Raw genomic sequence first — 15880 nt, 5'->3', positions numbered from 1 at the left:
ATAAACTTAATATAGTGTAATTTTCATCAAAATTATGAATATAATTGATATTTATAAAATTTTAAATGAAATAAATAAATAAAAATATTATTAAAAATAAAATAAAAATAAAAAAATAATTAAAAAATAGATTAGGCAGAGAAAATCAGATATCCGATTTTTTAAACTGATTTGGCATAAATCCGGGTGGAAGAGTGACGCGTAGTAATAAGAAATTTAAAGTGCTAGTGTAAGTGACAATTTGAAGTTTTATACAATTTTTCCGGTGTTTTTAGTTTGTTGTGAATTTTTTATTTTATTTTTTAGTGTTAGTGCAACGTTTTCCAATAAAGAAATTTAAATGGGCTTACGGAGAAGACAAAAACACGGTAGGGACTAATGTGTAAAATAGCGAAACATATGTAACATCCGAAGACCCGCCGAAACCGTGTCTTCTCGACGCCGTCGTTGAACTCTTTCCTCTCCTATTCGTCCGGCGTCGGGAATCTCGGACGAATTCGGAAGTCATAACCTTCGTTAATCCCGCCTCTGAAACAAATGACTATGTCCGGCGGCGGTGGCCGAGACTCCGAATCAGCTATAGATAACGAATTAGAGTATCTCCGTAATCGCGTCAAGGTTAGCATCTCCGCTTGGCCTCACAGCTTAGGGTTTTCTGATTCGATTGATCTATAGGTTGTTTATTCTACATATCTCACCAGGAGTTAGAGGCGGAGAATGCCAAATTGCTATCACAGGTTTCAAGCTGCCAATGCCAACAGGTGCACTTGATTTGGCTTCACACTATTTTTGTGGTTCGAAAATTGCTAAGATTTTGTCTTCTATGTTTACTTTTGTAGATGGAAGTGCCTGTGTTAGATTCTGGGAATTTTGTTAGAAGAAGCAGGAGAGGTAGAAAACGAGTTGATAAAAGCATACCGATCCATCTTATCTCAAAGAGATATGTTGCTCTCAAAATCATGTATTTTGGCAAGAGGTATGTGTTTTCCTTAGTTTATTTCTCTTCTCCATGAAAATGTCATGTGTTCCTAATCGTATGAATGAATGAACTTTTCTTGTTGTAGATTCTATGGCTTTTCTGCCGAAGCACAGATGGAACCAAGTATTGAGGTGTGCTTATGCTCTCTCTTTGTTTTGTTTTCTGTACTACTGATGACCGATTTGTGTTTACAACATGAGCAACGTGTGTACTTCCTGCTGCAGTCAGAAATTTTCAAAGCACTAGAAAGGACACGGCTTTTAGTTGGTGACATTAAGGAGTCTAATTACTCCAGGTGCGGGAGAACAGATAAAGGTGTTTCATCAACAGGTCAGGTGAGTTGCTTGAGCATCTCCTTCTGATTGTATTACCTAGTTTTCTCACTTGAACTCCGTGTATACCACCAGTTGTCTGTGGCGAATGATCTTGTGTGTTTTCTTACATAGATTCATCTAATCTCACCAACTTAGAAATCAATTTCTTTCTCATAATGCTAATCGTTTAGTGTCTCTAGGGTAGCATCTCGGAACCAGTACTCATATACGCATTTTATTGTTGATTCAGGTGATTGCTTTGTTTGTAAGGTCCAGACTGAAGACACCTTCTATAGTCTCTGAAATTAATGCAAGTAAGTTCACTCTGAGAATGTAACTCAGTCTAGTTGTTTCTCCCCTCTCGTAATGGTGTTTATGTAAACTATCTGCTCTCTCTTTTTTAGGACCAGAATATGATTATGTAAGAGTGTTGAATCGTGCTCTCCCTGATGACATCCGAGTTTTGGGATGGTCTCCCGTTCCCGATGACTTTCATGCAAGGTAAGAGCGTTGCCTTCTTCATTTTCAGTCTAGTTGTGCATGCCGCTATTCATCCTTTTAGACTCCAGAGTACTTTCTGAACTATTGTTGGAAGGTGCACGATTACCTTTTTGTTTCTTTGGGTACAGGTTTAGTTGCTCGGCTAGAGAATACAAATATTTCTTCTGGAGACAAAACCTAAATCTTTCGGTGAAGTGATCCTCTACACTTGTGATATAAAGTCAAAGCACTTCATGATAGAAACAATCTAAGATGCTTAATTTGATTTGTGTTTTCCTATAGGCCATGGACATTGCTGGCAAGAAGTTCATTGGAGAGCATGATTTCAGGAACTTTTGCAAGATGGACGTAGCAAATGTGCATTGCTATACACGACGTGTTACTTTCTTTGAAGTCTCTCCTTGTCAAAATAGGTCTGCTTTGGTAAAAAAATCACATTTAAGCAAGTTTTCTGTTTCCCAAATTTGATTACTGCTGGCTGCATGAGTATGTATACTAACTGATTTTGGATGCTAGAAAGGCTAAGGTCAACTAAGAGTTTTGCTTAAGACCGCATGATTTTCAGGAACTAATGATAGACACCCACTAGGACTATAGGGTTTTATGACATGAATTGGGCAAATTTTAACAGTTGACATAATCATAGAAACAAATAAATTGTGCATCCTATTGGTATTAGGCACAATGGCACCCATTGTTAAGCTCTGGCTTGTCTTTGTGATCATTTTACTGTTGTCTCTTTTTTTTTTTCCATTTAGTCCTAAAACCTCTGATGTACTTGTTTTTCTTCTTGTGAAGTCACGAGGGTGATCAGCTTTGCACATTTACAATGAGAGGCAGTGCTTTCCTTTGGCACCAGGTTCGCGCCATGGTTGCTGTGCTATTCATGATTGGACAGGGCGTCGAATCGGTTGATGTAAGTTTTAGGCGCCTTCATGTTCTTTTTTCTTTTCAGCTCAATCCAACTCTTTTACTTAAAAAGAGGGTTCATATTTTCAGGTGATAGATACATTGTTGGACACCAAGAAAACGCCAAAAAAGCCTCAATACCTCTTGGCCTCGGAGATCCCCTTAGTCCTCCGTACATGCGAATTCGAAAATGTGAACTTCATTTGTTCTTCAGGTAATGAGCTTTGCTCACGATATCTTGGCCTGAGATTTTAGAAGCTAAATGATCGTAACAGTTTCTTTTTATGTCTAAAAGGTGCTTTAGAGTCATTGAGGTCTCATTTCAAGAAAGAGTCGCTGACGTACCAACTAGAGTCCGTGATTTTCCAGGAGGCTCTCCGGAACTGTTTACCTATAGGCAATGGTACGGTATCAGTCTCCCCCTTTACCGTTAGTAGTAACCTGAGTTCAATGAAAGAGAGAATCAACTCAGAAAAAAAATTCATTTTTAACAGATGAAATCTCATGTAATATTGATGAAAAGAAGAAGAAAGCAGCAATACACGTTCCTCTATTATCTCGACCAACTGAGCGTAAGTCTCTCTCTCTCTCTATATCTCACTGCAAACATGTACAGATGCAAAGATGGAGAGCTCATGTATGATCCTCTGTATTTATTTCTGCAGCTTCGTATGAAGAACGATCTGCGAAATTGAAACCCAGACAAGAAGAAACATGTCCTGTTTAGTGTAATCGACCAAAGCGGGATCATCTCGGCGACCATCAAAGAAAAGAAAGGCTTCTCAATTTGTTTGTTGTAGCAGTTGATTGGGGATTTATGATTTGATGATATAAATTTTGATTTCATTATAAGATGATTCGAGTCTATTCAAGATTTTATGTAGATTCATATTGGGTTCAAACTTTTGTTTTTTTTTCTTTTAACAGTTTGCATATGAATACAGTTTCTATATTATTATTTTAAAATTGTGAGCAAGGCAGACACTAAAAATCTTATGCCGTACTATTACTAGTCGTCGATAACAACAAACCTTAACAGTATGGCATATTGTTAGGGAAGAAGTCTGTCGGAACAAAACGGCTTCGCAACGAAAACCAGAAGCGCGGTGAAACTGAAACATAACATCAAAGAGTTCAAAGTGAAACAAGAGCTTGTCACAGTCAGAGCTCGGTAACTACAATCTAATTCGTTTTGGTGAAGCCTCAAATGGAATGGCTCGAGTATACATGGAGACGCTGATACAGAGATGCGTGACTTTCTCCCACATCAAACAGCTCCACTCCCATTTCCTCACCGCCGGCCATCTCCAATCCTCCTTCCTCCGCTCTCGCCTCCTCGATCGCTGCGCCGTTTCTCCTTTCGGAGACCTCTCCCTCGCCGTACAGATTTTCCGCCGCATCCCTAAACCTTTAACCAATGATTGGAACGCAATCATCCGCAGATACGCCGCCAGCTCCCAGCCGTCGCTCGCGTTTTCGTGGTACCGCTCAATGTTGTCGCAAGCCTCGTCGTCTTCGTCTCTGTGTAGAGTGGACGCTCTCACTTGCTCTTTCGCTTTAAAAGCCTGCGCGCGTGCGCTCTGCTCCTCCGCCACGCGGCAGATTCACGCGCAGATTAACCGTCGTGGTTTATTCGCAGACGCGCTTCTCTGCACCACGTTGCTTGATGCTTACTCTAAAAACGGAGATTTGATAAGCGCGCATAAGCTGTTCGACGAAATGCCTGTGAGAGATGTCGCGTCGTGGAATGCTTTGATCGCTGGATTAGCGTCTGGGAATAGAGCTCACGAGGCGTTGGAGCTGTATAAACGAATGGAATTGGAAGGACTTCGAAGAAATGAAGTAACTGTTGTCGCTGCTCTGGGAGCTTGTTCTCACTTGGGTGCTATTGAGGAAGGTGAGAAGATCCATGGCTACGTAAAAGACGCCAACTTGGATCAAAACGTGTTTGTCAGCAACGCGACCATCGATATGTATACGAAATGCGGGTTTGTCGATAAAGCTTTTCTAGTGTTCGATCAGTTCACAAGCAAGAAGAGCATTGTTACGTGGAACACTATGATCATGGGGTTTGCTGTGCACGGAGAAGCACACAAAGCATTAGAGATCTTCAAGAAACTTGAGCTTAATCGCATCAAGCCTGATGATGTCTCCTTCTTAGCTGCTCTAACCGCGTGCAGACACGCGGGATTAGTGGAGTACGGTACATCAATATTCAACAGCATGGCTTGTAACGGAGTCGAGCCTAACATGAAACATTACGGTTGTGTGGTTGATCTGTTAGGCCGTGCAGGAAAGCTGAGAGAAGCTCACGACATTATATGCTCCATGTCAATGGTTCCGGATCCGATTTTATGGCAAAGCCTTCTTGGAGCTTCAGAGATTCACAAGGACGTAGAAATGGCTGAGATAGCTTCTAAGAAATTGATTGAGTTGGGTGTTAACAACGATGGGGATTTCGTGTTGCTATCGAACATTTATGCAGCGCAGGGACGGTGGAAGGATGTTGGACGAGTGAGAGATGATATGGAGACCAAACAAGTGAAGAAGATTCCCGGTCTCAGCTACATAGAAGCTGAAGGAACGATACATAAATTCTACAATAGCGATAAGAACCATCAACAGTGGAGAAAGATCTATGAGAAGATCGATGAGATCAGGTATACATATTTTGCAATTAGTACACAACTGAGAATGGCAAATTCTATTGCTTCTGGTTTACTTTTTTTCCTGAGTTTTGATTTAATGAGATTAGGTTCAAGATAAGGGAAGACGGTTACGTGGCCCAGACGGGACTTGTGTTGCACGACATTGGAGAGGAAGAGAAAGAGAACGCTTTGTGTTATCACAGCGAGAAATTGGCGGTGGCTTATGGATTGATGATGGTGGAAGGTGGGGGAGAGGAGACTCCGGTGAGGGTTATAAAGAATTTGAGAATTTGTGGGGACTGTCATGTTGTCTTCAAACATATCTCGAAGATTTATAAGAGAGAGATCATTGTTAGGGATAGAGTTCGGTTTCATAGGTTCAAAGATGGCTATTGTTCTTGCAAAGATTATTGGTGACATTACAAAATAAAAGAGGCGATGATGTGTTTCTTTTAAACCAAAATCTTGGACTAGGCTTTTTACAAAAACACTAATTATAACTGACAACGAAACAGTCATTCATTCTATTCAGAAAAAGAAAAGAATCATACCATATTCCCTTTTAACAAGCATTGGCGAGAAAAAACAATCGAACGCCAAGTTGACATTTTTTCTTGATGAAACAAAATGTGCATCGTACTAGAACACAATACCTGTCCCACAATCTCGTATTCAAAAGTTTTAGTATGTTAGGTATGTGCAACAAAAGAGAATGTAGGATTCATGTCTAAGATAGCTGTCAAAATGGTAAGCATTAACTATATCAAAACACAGATTTTTAATTAATTTTTTTTTTGTCATCAACGTAAACAGACTCATATAGATTCTATTAACCAAATGGGTGTCTCTGCATCTATGTGAACAACGTAAGACGATTGAATCCTTGCATTACGTGCTAGTTTATCCGCCTTTGCATTTTGCGTTCTTGGTACATGAATGATCTCCGAGCTGAGGAAGCCTTTCTTCATGGTCTTGATATCCTCCAAATAAGTTGCAAAAACCGGCCATTCTTCTGGTTTCAAAACCATTTTCACCAACTGAGAACAATCTGTTGCAAATGTGACTCGAAACTGACGTAAATTCCTCATACATTCTATTGTCCAAAGTAGTGCTTCCACCTCCGCGTGGATGGGTGAAAGACTAGCCCTGGTGTTCCGTGCTCCCATCAAACCATCATATCCTGGTAGAGTACTATATCAACTTTGTTCAGAGAAATTATCATGTTCCTTCCATGAACCATCCGAAAAACACCACGTCCAGGGATTAATGGTAGGGTTACCGAGCCTCCCTATTGTGTTTCTTGTCGGGCATGGACAACTTGTGCCTCAGCCCAAAGTGTGGATTCTGTTTCTGCTACTGAAAGAGTATCTCTAGGATCTACATCTAGATTGCTGAACACCTTATTATTCTTTGCTTTCCGTATTTACCAAAGTATCCATGCAAACTCGTGATCATTCATTTGTGGTAACACTCTCCAAAAGAGGTGATCCATGTTTATAAATAAAGATTCAGTCCGGAAAGTTGATAGATTGGAGGGGATCTTCGAGAGGGCCCAAACCTGAATTGCTGGAGGACATTCAAAAAACACATGGTTTATTGATTCCTCCGGAGCCCCACACCTGGCATAGAATATATCTCCTTGTATCCTTCGTGCTTGTAGGTTTTTCCGGACAGCAATACAGCCTGATATCATTTGCCACAGAAAATGTTTTATTTTCGGTGGGCATCATATTTTCCAGCAAAAAGCCTTCAATATATCCACCGTAGGTCCATACACTGCTGGCTGCCGGTATTGGTCTGGATACACCCGCTCTACCTGATAACCTGATTTGACAGTGTATTTCCCATTGTTTGTAAAATGCCATCCATCCCTATCCACCATCTGAGTCCTACTTAGTGGTATACATTCAATGATTTTCACATCCTGAGGGTGGTCAATCAAGGCTTGAAGTGCATGTACATTCCATGTCCGTGAAACTAGATTAATAAGGGAATCAACTGTAAGATCTGGGTATAAAGTAACTTGGTTTTTATTTGCTGGTCTCGGGCGAGTGGTTGGGAGCCATGGATTATTCCATACAGATATAGTTGATCCCAATCCCACCTTTTTGATTAGTCCTTTGCTAACCAGAGATCTAGCAGAAACAATACTCCTCCACCCATACGACGGAATCGGTTCTAGGGTTGAGGCATTCCTATAGTACTGTCCTTTAAAAACTCTTGCAAAAAGAGTAAAAGGCTTCTCTATGAGCCTCCACAATTGTTTTCCAAGCATTACCGTATTAAAATTTGTTATGTACTTAAAGCTCCTTAAAACCCAGTCCTCCTTCCTCCTTATTTGCACATACGTTATCCCATGATTTCCAGAGCATACCTCTCGTACTTCCACCTGGATTCCACCAGAATTGTGCTACTACACTGGTAAGTTTCTTGGCGATTGTTTTGGGCAAACGATAACAAGACATCAGATGGTTAGGTAACGCAGTGACCACTGATTTTATAACCACTTCCTTGCCACCTTTAGAAAAGAATCTAAACATCCAACCATTAATCGTATTAGTCCATCGATCCTGCGTAAAATAAAAGACTTGAACCTTAGAACCCCCCAGGTTTTATGGAAGTCCTAGGTAGGAACCCATGCCCCTTAGATTCTGTATTCCCAGAATGTCTCGCACCTCTTGTCGGCAAGATTCGTCAATCTTGTGTCAAAATTGTATGAATGATTTTTGAAAATTAATTAGTTGACCTGAGACAGCTTCATATTCCTGTAGAATCCTAAGAATGGTTTGACATTCATCTTTTTGTGCTTTACAAAAGAAAAAGCTGTCATCTGCAAAAACCAGATGAGATATCGATGAATTAATTTTATTTTAATTTTTTTTTTCTCTCACGACCAGATCTAGCCTATGCGTACTACGGTGTTCAACAAGTTTTGCGTCGGTGGCAGAGGCACTTTTCTTTCTCCTCCTCGTTTTCTCTTCTACTTCGTCTTTCCCTCTTCATTGGTCTTCCAAATATATGTAACGTTGCATGATTAAATATGTGGATAAAATCAACTTGCAATAGATTATCTACCAATTTTAGCATTTATTAATTTCTCATGAACAAGTATATATGTCCCTGAAAAATTATCGTATGATGATCCGAAGAATTTGAAATTATAATTCTTGGTTACATTTTTTATCCTTATATATTTATGTTAAAATGTTAGTCCAAATTTTCATTTTAGTTTTTGATAGGACAAATCACCACCTAAATGTACCAAATAATGAAGCGATATATATACATATATATATATATATATATATATATATATATATATATATATATATATATATAGGTAACTTTGAAAGATTAAATAAATGGCCAAATAAAATTAGCAAAGAATTAGCCACTAAATGTTTTTTACTAATTTCGTATAGATGAAAAATATAGTCTTATATTATGAAAGTCGGGCATATGTTGATTGAAGTGAAACATTATTATAGGTTCTAGTTTAATTTACATAACTGTTCTAATTTACCAAAATCGATCAATTACGATTTTTTTCTTTTTCTAGCAAATACCACTTTTTTTGGTTTTTGATCTTCAAAATAATTCCCGCATGGAGATCCGGACCCATTTTTTTCTGATCTAGTCTAATTCTGTTTTCGATCCACAAAGATCAAGATCAAATGAACATCTTTCTTTCCGTCGAAAGAAAATCTATGTGTTGAGCTACCAAGGAAGTAATAACTCCTAAGGAGGCTAGAGCAAGGCCTTGGTCTCTAACTAGAAAAGTAAATGCTTGAGCTTGAGAAGCTTTTGGCACGGATTCGCCTAGCAGCATGACGCTTTTATTGCTCTCCCACAACCCCGTAGAACGTAGAGGAGGTAGGATGGTCAGTTGGTCAGATCTAGTATTTTCTTATTGAGAAACAAATAAAGAAAAATATGTTCTTTATTATAGGCCAAATTATGTATCTAATAAGAACTAGCGCTAGGGTGGACATTATATTAGTTATTGGTTATCAAAATCACTTATTTTAATAAAACTGTACTCTAAACTACCATTTGCCAAGATACAAAATGACCACAATGTGTGTAATATCGTAAGCATTATTGGAACCTAATCTTAAATTCAATAAGATAAACCTTTCTCATCAATAACCTGTTCATATCAATAATATATATTTTCATATAAGATGCATAAACACCAATTTATGTCTTTTCAGTTGTTCTTCAATAAAAACTCTGTAATTATTAATGGTGTAAATGTGATTTATTATTATTTTACCAAATTATCAGTTTTATCATTCATATATTTAAAAAATATTTCTGTATTTGTTTTAAAAAATCATTTTTTGTAATGGTTTATATATTAATTAATCTAAACTTTGGCTTTCATCTTGTTCTTGTTAGATACTTTGATGTATATAAGATATGGATTATATAATGCAAATGGGTTTTAGATGTAAAATGATATAACAATATAAAAATGTTTTGAATGGTTAATAATAATTAGCGACCAAATTAATTGTGAAAAAAACAATGCTTTTTTATATTTATAAAAAACATTTATACTAATTTTTATTATATAATTTTAATGGAACCATATTTGAGCAGACCCACACAACAATGAATTTTTTTACAGTATATTATCTTAACAGTTGTGTTATATTTTGAATCCGTCAAGTCTGAGACTAGTGAAAATTGTTAATTTTTGTGTTAATTAATTAATTTAATATTAATTTATATAATTTATACCATATTTTGAAGTTATATATTTTTATTTTATTTAATTTACCAGGTGCTTACAACATTTAAAATTCAGTTAAACAATCTACAGTTGTTTTATAAACTTTTTTAAATACAATTGAAGAAAGGGAGAAAAACAACTATATATATTGATCTTTTAAAGAAATTCCAAAACATTTAGTACATAATACTAGCTGCTCCTATGGAATAGGAATTTCAATTTATTATTTAAATTTTGTGTAATAGAAGTATGAAAATATTTGGCATATATAATTATAGAAATTATCTTCAGAAAAATTCAACGGCCCGAGATACTACCAGATAAAAATCTTCTCACAATCCGCTTTGGTGCTTCGGCAGTGTGTAGTGGAACTGCAACACCAAACATTCTTTGATATTTAGAGCATGTTCCTTTGGACTTTCTTTTCCAGGTTGACACATGCATAAAGTTTAAAGAATAAAACAAATTAAAAGATGATGGACGCAACCTTAAGTATGAACAACCTTAAGTATGAACATATACATATACATATATATATATATATATATAAGTCTTTGAATACTATTTTTAGAATTATTCAGAAAAACTGTTTTAATTTGATTGGTTAGTTTTATTTTCTTTATATCCTAAATATTTATGTTAAATTTTATTCAAAACATTCATTTTAGTTTTTGATACAATAATTCAGCACCTAAAAAGACCTATTAACGACAACCATATATATATGTAACGTTGAATGATTAAATATGTGGATAAAATCAACTAGCGATTGATTAGCTACCAATTTTAGCATTTACTAATTTCTCATCAATATCCTTAAATGTGAACATGTATATATGTCCCTGAAAAATTGTCGCATGATAATCCAAAGAATCTTAAAGTATAATTATTGGTAACTTTTATTCTCCTTATATTCTAATATGTTTATGTTAAAAAGTTCCAAAATTTCCATTTATTTTTTTGATAGGATATATCACCACCTAAAAGTACCCAATAATGACAGCCATATATATATGGGTAAGTTTGAAAGATTAAATATGTGGCCAAATTAAATTAGCAAACAGTTAGCTACAATATTTTTTTACTAATTTATTTTAGATGACAAAGTATAGTCTTCGATTCTTAATGGATTTATCTATATATATTATGAAAGTCGGGCGTATGTTGATTGAAGTGAAATATTATTGTAGGTACTAATTTACATAAAAGTTCTAATTTACCAAAAAGTATTTTTATAGAGAAATAAATAAAGAAAATTATTTTTTATATTATTTTCCAAACATAGATTTCCATAAGAAATATATACAATATCAAAATGTTGTAAGGACTATCATAAGAGAAAATACAATAAATAGAATTATGTATCTAATATGAACTAATGCCTAGGTAGTAATTATATTGTTTATTGGTTTTCAAAATGAAATATTTTACGTGAGAATTACTTAATAATAATAGTGCTATAAACCAACATTTTCCAAGATAAAATAGGAACACAATTTCAGTAATATCGTAAGCATTATTGAAGCTTCATCTTTAAATTCAATGAAAAACCTTTCTCATCACCTTTTTTCATATCAATAAGATATTGTTTCCTGTAAGATGCATAAACACCAAGTTATGTATTTTCAGTTATTGTACAATAAAAATTATGTAATTAGTAATGGTGTAAATGTGATATATTATTTGTTTAGGAAAAATTCAATTTTATCATTTGTATATTAAATAAATTATTTTATTTCAAATAAAAATCATTTTTTCTTGGTTTATATGTTAATTAATCTAAAATTTGGCTTTAAACTTGCTTTTGTTAAATAATTTGATGTATATAAGATATGAATTATATAATGCAAATGTGTTTTAGAAATAAAATGATAAAACAATAACAAAATGTTGTGAATGGTTAAGAATAATTAGCGATTGAGTTCATGGTGGAAACAAAACAATGTTTTGTTTATATTTATACAAAATTTATATATTAATTTTTATTATAAAATTTTAGTGGGACCATATTTGAGAAGACCCACACCATTATGGATTATTTTACAGTATATTATCTTATTATTGTGGGAACCGAAATTCGCAATGTCGATTTTCCGTAAAATAAGGAAAGATAGAAACCCTCAATTTCCCAGAGGTCTCAGATTATCTGCGTAAACACACAAAAAACGAAATAGACAGAGATAACAGAATATCGAAAGTAAAGTTGCACAGTGGCGTATTATTGATTGATAAAAGAACAAGGTTACAGGATTCGCGAGAGATAAGACGGACAGAGTTTCGCTAGCCAAGTTAATCTTAGAACAAGAACAAAAAGAGTCTAAGTAAAATCGAGCCGCCTAAATTCTAAGTTTTCCTAAGCTAGCCGAGTTCTTCTAGGTCTAAGAATCTCTCCCCCTCGCCCCTGGCTTTAGCTCCTCTTATATATCCTTCTAGGTCGGTTCCCCCTTCCTTTTTTTCCCTCGGTTGAGTTTATCACTTCACGGAAACTTTCCATTTTCCTTCGATCTTTTGTGTTTATCCTTGGAAACTTAGCATTTATCTTCTGAACTTGACATTTATCTTCTTCTGCAACATAAAATATAAACCGTCGTATCGATTGGGCTTGATTTCGTACAAAGTTGCGAGTGGGCTGTTAGCCGCGTTCTGGGCCTTTTAGAGCCGTTTCTTGGCTTAAGCGTTTTTCACGACTTATCGAAGAGCGCTCTCGAAACGACGTCGATTCCGAAGAAAGCCTGGATTTCTAATACGGTTTAGGCAGTTCAAGGTGTTTAGTTAACCGTCGCTGTTTCATACGATACATCCGAACTTTATACGAGAAAACGAGTTCTTGCGGTTTTAAAGTCGTAAAGTTCCAACGGAGTCCCCGATCGAAGTGAGACAAGAGCAAGTTTGATCGAATTTCAGGGAAGAAGCTTTGCAGACGGGAGGAGGACAGCGCGTTCGATCCAGCTCGGCCATCTGCCGAGCCGGATTGGATCAGTTCGTCGAACGGATGAGCTGGACTGTTTGTTTTTTAGTTTTGGGGTTCATCTTTCTTTGAAACTTACACTCGGGAACTTTTGTCGAGAGTGTCTCGTGAAAGTCTCCATGAGGAAATGTGATTTTAGACGTTGATTTCGAGATAACCGTTTTTTACCCCAAAAGTTAAGCCCCCAGCTCCCAAGTTTCGAGTACGAATCTTGCGGGCGAGTGATGGTGTTAATTGGAATCCGCAGTTAAAATCGCTTTTTCTCAAAAAATTTCTTCCGATTATTTTAATACGGAAAAAATCCCTTAAACTCTTGATTTCTCTATAAGTAATGACCTCCCTTCTTCATTCTCTCCACAGTCTCTCAATTTCTCAAGTTCCCTTTGCATTTTCTCTCAAAAACTTATCTCCACCGAGATGTCTTCTTCCAGCAATGTCTAGAAGGATGGTGATGTTGAGATGAGCGACGCCGCCGGTGCAAGTCTGTCGGTTCTTCCTGCCGCCGGCTCTCCCTGCTGCTGGAGATATTCCGGCTCACATTGCGGAGTTTCTCTGCTTCCAAAGTGAGATGGCCCGTTGCGAGGCTGAGGAGACGGCGAACCCCACATGTGGCGTATCTCCAAGACCTTAGGTTCCAGCCGAGGCCCTAACTCCCGAATTTCTCTGAAACACCCTAACCCGGAAATATTTGAAAAACGCATTGAAAATTCTAAGTAAAAATCGAGTAAAATGTTAACGGTAAAACGAAGAAATACTGCCACTTTATAGATAAAATACGAGACTAAATATTGAACATCTTTTAGTCTACAAGAAAAATATCTTTATAAACTCCCAAACATTACCCAAATTCAAAACACTCTTTCCCGATGGTCTTCATAGCCTCACACTCCGGTCCATAGAATCAACCTTACCTGTATCGCAAAAGGAGGCATGAGTATACAAAATTACTCAGTGAGGACGCTCAAAACCGCCCACATGCAACTCAATAATCAGGCAGTCAAATTCCACGTTCCATTCTAACAACCTAGCAATCTCATTCTATCAACCTAGCATCCGTTTCCATCATTCCTTACTTAGCCATTTTCGTATTACTTATCAATTTTTATTTATTCAAACTAACCACCTAGCATCCAGTTATATCATTCCTTTACTTTAGCATTTCCTAACATTTCGACCAGAAGGTCCATCAACCTGCGGCGGAAGCCAAACCTGCGGCCGTAGCCAAACCTGTGGCCGAAGCCAAACCTGCGGTTGTAGCCGAACCTGCAGCCGTAGCCGAACCTGCGGCCGTAGCCAAACCTCCTGCGGCTGAAGCCAACCTGTGGCCGAAGCCAACCTACGACCCGAAGGGCAATAACAGCCGAAGCCAAAACATACTTTCCTTATTTAATTCCATTGCTTAATCATGTATTTTCCTTATTTAAGTTCAATTTTATATTCCCGTTCTTTCCTTAATTAATTCATCCTTAGCCCATTTCTATTACGTTAACATACCAATTCTATTCAAGATCAATTCTACGTTCATTCACATAAACATATTAATTTAAACATCATCATCACAAAAATTTAACATGCAATTACCCTAAGAACGTTCTTCGATCCTTTAGAACCTTTTCGAAGAACGAACCTTCCATAAATAATTAATCTAACACATAATATTTATTCTAATAAACCAACTATGACCAAAATACAAATTACTAAGTTTCCACGAATCACGCGCTCACCTTTATCCAATTTGGAAATGCGTCAGGAAAATCTCGAAAACGGATATGCCTCATATAACACGACTAGATTTTCATGACATGAAAATATTGTTTCCTGCACGAGAAACATGAAGGGTTCATAATCAAAGGTGAGCAACATCTTAAACTCATAAGGTGCAACTTTGCTCACGTTCTTCTTTGTATGGATTTAATACGTACTCACGAAGAGACAATGTTAATGGCGTCCAATGATAACGATTAATCTCCAACAACATGGCTGTGTCTCCGGTGAAATGGGATGCACTTCCGCTGACTTTAGGTTCACTGCGGTGTGGATCGGTGGTGGTAGTGTTGTCAAGACGCGACGGCTATGGTTTCGCCTTAGTCTTGGCTTTGCTAATGCCCATCACTAGGACCCGGTTCATAACGTCCACAAAGGTCTCGTTGATGGACCTTCGTCAACACGATCTCAGTTCCGGTGGGCTATGATAAATCCAGCAACGAATGGTGCTGATAGGTGAAGAATGATGACTATGATGGCGGGACACGGCTTGATCTCCGGTGATGACGTGAACATAAGGAAAATACAGAGAGAAGGAGAAGGTGGTGGGTGAACGGTGGAGAGGTTAATGGGGAGGAAAAATAAAATGTGGCTGAGCTGTCTCTCTCTCTCCCCCACGATGTTAGTGCTGTTCGTTTGGTTGCCGTAGCTTTCTGAGGCTGCGGCTGAGTTCTGCGGCTGCGGCTGCGGCTGCGTCTGTTCACTTGGTTGTTGTTCGTTTTGCAGACGCAGCAGCCGCAGCCGCAGCTTGTTGTTCGTTTCGAAGACGCATGACATTGACGCAGCCGCAGACGCAGAAAGTAGATTTAAGTGCTGTTCGTTTGGTTGCCGCAGACGCAATTTTCAATTTTATGAATTTTATGAATTTGTAAAATTTTATTTTAAATAAATAAAATGTAGATTTAAATTTGTAATATTTACATTCATCAAAATATTATATTTAATTAGTAATAAATTTAATAACATTTTTTATCATAAACAAAAGCTAAATACATCAAGTCTTAAATAAATAAAAATATTTCAAATATCACATAGAACTGATAATCAAAGTTATAAGCA

The 15880-nt window shown here is 36.9% G+C and overlaps 2 protein-coding genes across 2 annotated transcripts; both read left to right on the top strand.

Annotated features, from left to right (window-relative positions):
- Positions 1-389: 389 nt before the first annotated feature.
- On the top strand, positions 390-3703 carry LOC106300379 (tRNA pseudouridine(38/39) synthase). The gene is made up of 14 exons (XM_013736508.1): positions 390-618; positions 702-761; positions 840-976; positions 1065-1110; positions 1204-1314; positions 1544-1607; positions 1698-1794; positions 1923-1983; positions 2077-2207; positions 2593-2710; positions 2794-2917; positions 2999-3106; positions 3198-3275; positions 3369-3703. The coding sequence occupies exons 1-14, from the start codon at positions 538-540 to the stop codon at positions 3428-3430; spliced, it is 1278 nt and encodes a 425-aa protein (XP_013591962.1). The 5' UTR covers positions 390-537; the 3' UTR covers positions 3431-3703.
- A 39-nt stretch (positions 3704-3742) lies between these two features.
- On the top strand, positions 3743-5808 carry LOC106300378 (pentatricopeptide repeat-containing protein At1g34160). The gene is made up of 2 exons (XM_013736507.1): positions 3743-5363; positions 5459-5808. The coding sequence occupies exons 1-2, from the start codon at positions 3916-3918 to the stop codon at positions 5766-5768; spliced, it is 1758 nt and encodes a 585-aa protein (XP_013591961.1). The 5' UTR covers positions 3743-3915; the 3' UTR covers positions 5769-5808.
- The last annotated feature ends 10072 nt before the right edge of the window (positions 5809-15880 follow it).

Source organism: Brassica oleracea, chromosome C6 (genome assembly GCF_000695525.1).
Source record: "Brassica oleracea var. oleracea cultivar TO1000 chromosome C6, BOL, whole genome shotgun sequence".
Classification (NCBI taxonomy): Eukaryota; Viridiplantae; Streptophyta; class Magnoliopsida; order Brassicales; family Brassicaceae; genus Brassica; species Brassica oleracea.
Note: the sequence above shows the minus strand (reverse complement) of the source record. Positions and strands in the feature narration are given on the sequence as shown.

What these genes read in the sequence shown, in the direction of transcription:
- LOC106300379 (XM_013736508.1), top strand. Translation starts at nt 538, where the DNA reads ATGACTATGTCCGGCGGCGGTGGCCGAGACTCCGAATCAGCTATAGAT. An exon ending in AGTCTCTGAAATTAATGCAA is followed by an intron (nt 1,608 to 1,697) that starts GTAAGTTCACTC and finishes TCTCTTTTTTAG; the next exon opens with GACCAGAATATGATTATGTA. An exon ending in CCCGATGACTTTCATGCAAG is followed by an intron (nt 1,795 to 1,922) that starts GTAAGAGCGTTG and finishes CTTTGGGTACAG; the next exon opens with GTTTAGTTGCTCGGCTAGAG.
- LOC106300378 (XM_013736507.1), top strand. Translation starts at nt 3,916, where the DNA reads ATGGCTCGAGTATACATGGAGACGCTGATACAGAGATGCGTGACTTTC. An exon ending in GAGAAGATCGATGAGATCAG is followed by an intron (nt 5,364 to 5,458) that starts GTATACATATTT and finishes TAATGAGATTAG; the next exon opens with GTTCAAGATAAGGGAAGACG.